This window comes from Hyaena hyaena, unplaced genomic scaffold (genome assembly GCF_003009895.1).
Source record: "Hyaena hyaena isolate Hyena2069 unplaced genomic scaffold, ASM300989v1 scaffold_395, whole genome shotgun sequence".
Lineage (NCBI taxonomy): Eukaryota > Metazoa > Chordata > Mammalia > Carnivora > Hyaenidae > Hyaena > Hyaena hyaena.
Genome location: NW_024081029.1, coordinates 547,052 through 552,008, shown reverse-complemented (window position 1 = coordinate 552,008; position 4,957 = coordinate 547,052). Strand labels below are relative to the sequence as shown.

At 34.8% G+C, this 4,957-nt stretch overlaps 1 protein-coding gene across 1 annotated transcript; it reads right to left on the bottom strand.

The window, feature by feature from the left end:
• Window positions 1-2,947: 2,947 nt before the first annotated feature.
• CABS1 (calcium binding protein, spermatid associated 1) lies at window positions 2,948-4,305 on the bottom strand. The gene has a single exon (XM_039251774.1). The coding sequence runs from the start codon at window positions 4,272-4,274 to the stop codon at window positions 3,063-3,065; it is 1,212 nt and encodes a 403-aa protein (XP_039107705.1). The 5' UTR covers window positions 4,275-4,305; the 3' UTR covers window positions 2,948-3,062.
• Window positions 4,306-4,957: the final 652 nt, after the last annotated feature.

Here is a 4,957-nt window from a genome sequence, read left to right as displayed (position 1 = left end):
TGTACACTTTATATTCTGGATTTCATGCATTTATAAATGCAAGAAAATCATCTGCATTTCCTTCCTAGAGATAATCACAGTTAAGGTATTGTTATATGTCTGTCTGTCTGTCTGTATCTATCTATCTATATCATATGCATCACTTTGTAAATTTCATTTAGAAGTTTAGTGTGATTTTTTTCCTTTTCCCCTATGTGATTAAATTCTTTTATAGACCATTTAAAAAATGCACACTGTTGCTTCATATGGGCATATAGAAAAGTATCCAATTCCATGTCACTAGAATTTTAGATTACTTTTAGTGTTTCTCTTCTATAAACATATAAAATCAAATGAATGCTGTTACCAACAACCTTTTTGTAAAACTGTGAGAGCCAGGAGAGCATAGTGATTAAGAGAGCCTGAGCTATGCAGAAAGACTGCCTGGTTTAAAGCCTTTACTACATAGTAACTATGAGCCTTGGGGATGTTATAGAGATTTGGTGACTCAGTTTATTTATCTGTAAAATGGGTATCATATTGTTTTTTCTTATAGGACTGTCATGAAAAGCCAAGTATTATTCTAAATGTGAACCCAACAAAACCTGTAATAACTGTCAGCTATTTTATTTTAAAGAAATTTTTAAGAAAATTCTTAGTTGCGAAATAGGACAAAACCTTTACATATTTTTAATACAGTACTTGTTGCATGTACTTTTAAATTGCCTCCCAGAAAGGGTGGAGAAATATGCATTAGCCAACAATGAATATTTAAAATGATCATTGTCAAGTGTCAAATGGCTAAATATATATATTTATATATATATATATAATAGTTTCACTTTCTTTAAATACTATGATCATTGACTCTTAAGTTTACTGGCAATTTGTATTTCATGAATTATCTATTTATTTCTACTGCCTATTTAAAATGCTTTCTATTCAGGAGTTCTTCATAGGATAAGGGTAGTAATCTTTTCACTGCCATGTATAATGCAATTATTTTTCCACAGTTATCATTTGCTTTTCATTTTATGTTAATTTTCTTTGTACAGAATTTTATCTCTTTGTGGTGTAAAATCTAGGAATCTTTTTGCCATTTCTTATGTGCTTAAATTTCTTGACTCTATTTAAATAAATGTACATATGTTTCCTTCTACACTTTTGTATGGTTTTACATTTAAGCCTCTTGTCCATGTAGAATTTTTTTAAGATTGTGGTCTTAACACTATAGCTTAACTTTTCCTCAAATACTCAGTTGTCAAGGAAGGCTTAATTCCTCATCATATTTTATGGTTTTGAAGTTCACTTTACCATGTACTAAATTTTTTAATTAAAATGTGTTACTGAGTTTTAACATGCTACCATAATTGTTCTAGTCAATAGTCTTTCAAATGGTGTAAATTCCTCCCCCTCCCCCACCCCAAGTGTACAATTTACTATTTACCCACTGTTTTGGCTTTATTTTTCTTTTTAAAAATATAATAAAATTATGAGCCTCTGTAGAATAATTCTGTCCTTGGTGTCCAGAGCTAAGTTGTTGTTTTAAAAAAAATTTTTTTAAATGTTTATTTATTTTTAAGAGAGAAAGAGAGGGAGACAGAATGAGGAGGGGCAGAGAGAAAGAGGAGGAGACACAGAATCCGAAGCAAGCTCCAGGCTCTGAGCTGTCAGCACAGAGTGTGTCAGGAGGGGCTCAGACTCACAAACCGCATGATAATGACCTGAGCCAAAGTTGGTAGCTTAAGGGACTGAGTCACCGACGCACCTTTAAGTTGGTCTTTAAACAAACAATGGATTTTAATTTTACAGCTGACCCTTGAGCACGTTTGAACTGTGCAGGACCAGTTATATGTGCATTTTTTATGGTACACTACTGTAAGTGTATTTTCTCTTCCATGTGATTTTTTAAAATAACATTTTCTTTTTCTCTTGCTATACTTTATTGTATGAATGCAGTATATAACAGATACACAAAATATGTGCTGGTTGACTCTTTATATTACCGATGAGGATTCCAGTCAAGAGTAGACTATCAGTAGCTTAGTTCTGGGGGACTCAAAAGTTACAGGTGGATTTCTGACTGGCAGAGGAATCAGCCTCTCTTACCCCATGTTGTTCAAAGATCAACTGTGCTTATGTATTTCTTGTAATTTGAGAATTCTGTACTGGAATATCAAACACATCTACACACGGTAAATCAGTTGCTGTCAAAAGATTTATTGAAGAAAAATCAGCAGGATGAAAACAGACCCATTTTAAAAGTCTGTGTCAGAAAAGAATGAAGATACATGTTCTTGAATTGCTAACCAAAAGCATAAGAAGAATGCAGTATCAGTGCTTAAGACCTGGAAAAAATTGACAAAAATTCAGGAAAGAAATTTTACATAAAATTAAATTGATTCATACATTTATACAAAACATTGCTTTTGATAAATTACATGTTTATGAAATAATCATTTTTTTCTTAGTTTGCCTCCAACATAAGCCAGGAATCCTATAATAGTTCTTATATTTCTTACATGTGGGTGCAAACAATTACTGAAAAGCCTTAATTCTTAGTGAGGATAGCATGTATTTTCTAATAGAAGAGAATCATTGGCTGCATGAAAAATATCTGTTTGGAATTAACATTTCAGACCTTTTAATACTACAACATTTTTTTTTTGAGATAAGTTAATTCAATTCTCTTCAACTCACACTAAAATGTGCTATTGAGGGTTAACTAAAATGACAAACATCTCTAAATGTAATAGGAAGTGAGCTTTCTTTGTTGCTCTCCCTTCATATCCTTGAAGGCTGGGATTCAATATTTCTATATTAAGATAAATAATTGGATAACTAAATTAAACTTTCTGATACAAGGGGACCTCTTGCATACTGAATTTTTAAGTTTCTGTAAATATATTCTACTGCACGACCTCTATTGTTAAGCATCTGCATTTTTCTGAGTCTAATACTTGCCTTAAATGCTCACATTCTTTAACTTATTAAGATTTTTGCTTGTTGGACAAACTTCTTAGATGTCAAAACTAGTTGGTCAGGCTATTATTCAAGTCCATGTTGCATCTGTTTTGTTGCTTTCAAATCAGGAACTCATCTGGTTCTTCTTTCAGTAGCTTAAAGACACCCATTTCAGTTGTAACAGCATCGTCCTCACGGGTTAGTGTATCTAGATCAGAGGTAGCTCTTGAAAGTGGCTCACTGTCCTTAGTTACAGATTCCACTGTATTATTTTCAGACAGATCTTCTTTTGTTGTAAAAGATGAATCTTCCGTGAGGTTCACATCTACTGATGTAGGGACTACAAAGTCATATCTGGATTCAATAGCAGTAAGCAAAATGGGATGGCTTTCTGCTTCATTAGTAATATCTCTCTCCATCCAAACATTGACTTCATCCATAGACTCTTCATCAGTTAGCAGAATATCTTCTGGGTTATCTTTGTCCCTTTCGACAGTGGTAGTGAGCTCAAACACAGTGATGAACTTTTCCTCATCAGAGTCTGTTAGTTTAGGCACAGCATTGGGGTCATCCTCTGGAATATTTAGGTCAATTTCAGTCATTTTCTCTTCTGTAAGGGCAGCTATGTCTGGAATAGTGGTGAAGTGTTTTTCAGTAGCAGGAGAGATTTCATTCTCAGGAATAGACGAGTTGGTAATTTGGACAGCCTCCTTAGCAGTGACATTGGATTTAATTGAGGAACTGTAATTGTTAACATTGGGTTCATCCTTCTTAGCTGGAAGGGCAGGGTTGTCCACAGTGCTGGTGGTGCCATCCTTCAGTGTGCTAGAGACTTCAGAAGTTATAGAGACATCTTCATTCCCTGGGCCAGTGGTATCAAAGAGAATATCCTCTTTTGCCATGTTAGTGGAAAAATCTATTAAAGAAACAGTAGCACTAGGTGATGAAATATTACCAATTTTCACTGGAATGAAGTTTTCAGTAATAGAGTCATTAGCCATGGAGTTTCTTGTGCCCATCAGAGTAGTAATTTCTTTCTCCAGATGTGTTGATGACTTAATAAGTTGAAACTCAGCATCATCTTCTGATTTTAGTTTTTCCTTTGGAGATGTAAACTTGTCACCTGTTGTTGAAAAATCACTTTCTAGTGTATAGTCATTTACTGAAGTGATGTGGTCTCCTTCTGAAGTAATGGTTGTTTCTGATTTAGGAGTAGTGTTGTCAGCCCCAAATAAAATGGTTGCTTCGGTTGTTGTTTTGCTGCTTTCTGTTGGAGGATGAGAATAAATTTTTGGCAAACCATCTTCAGCCATGGGGCAAAATGGCACCATGCGCACACACAGGTCTTTCCCTGGGCCTGGTGGTATCTCTAGGCAGGAGAGTGATGGTCATGATAGTGATTGAAGCATTGGTCATCATGGTGATTGTTGCATCAACCATAGGGCCAATGGCACTGGCTCTCCTTGGAGGTTGTTTCTGTGCTCTGATTGGGCAACTAGTTTGAAGAGTATGGATATTAGATGAAAAGACTGTAGAATCCTCTCTGATTATGAAATCAATGTTCACAGCTGGATTTATCTTGTTTTTGTTTATAAGGGACGTGCCTTCTAATATGGAGCTAGTGTCACTTGAAACAGACATACCAGAGTCTGCCAGATACTTTGTGGGTTGAGTGTCAGTGGGGACAACTCTGGGAGACATGAGATTATCAGCATTAGCTTCAAGTTGCCTGTCTTTCAAGTAAGTTAATATCTTTTTGAGGTGAAGTGTCTTCTTTTGAGATTTATGGTTATTTAAAGGTCGAAAAGCATTGATGACAGTTTTGGCAATGAATGTAGCATGCAGAAGGTAATTAAGTAGGAAGGATTTCAATTAGTTCTCCTCTTCAGAGAATGACTTTTCACTTTCTCAATAAGGATAATGAGTAGGTAGTATTTAGGGTTTTTGTAGTTTTTTCTTCATTCCAATTTTTACTTTTTCATGAATTAACATGCTGAACAAGGACGATATCAGG

Coding starts and splice junctions, on each gene's coding strand:
- CABS1 (XM_039251774.1), bottom strand. CDS start 4,274: ATGGTGCCATTTTGCCCCATGGCTGAAGATGGTTTGCCAAAAATTTAT.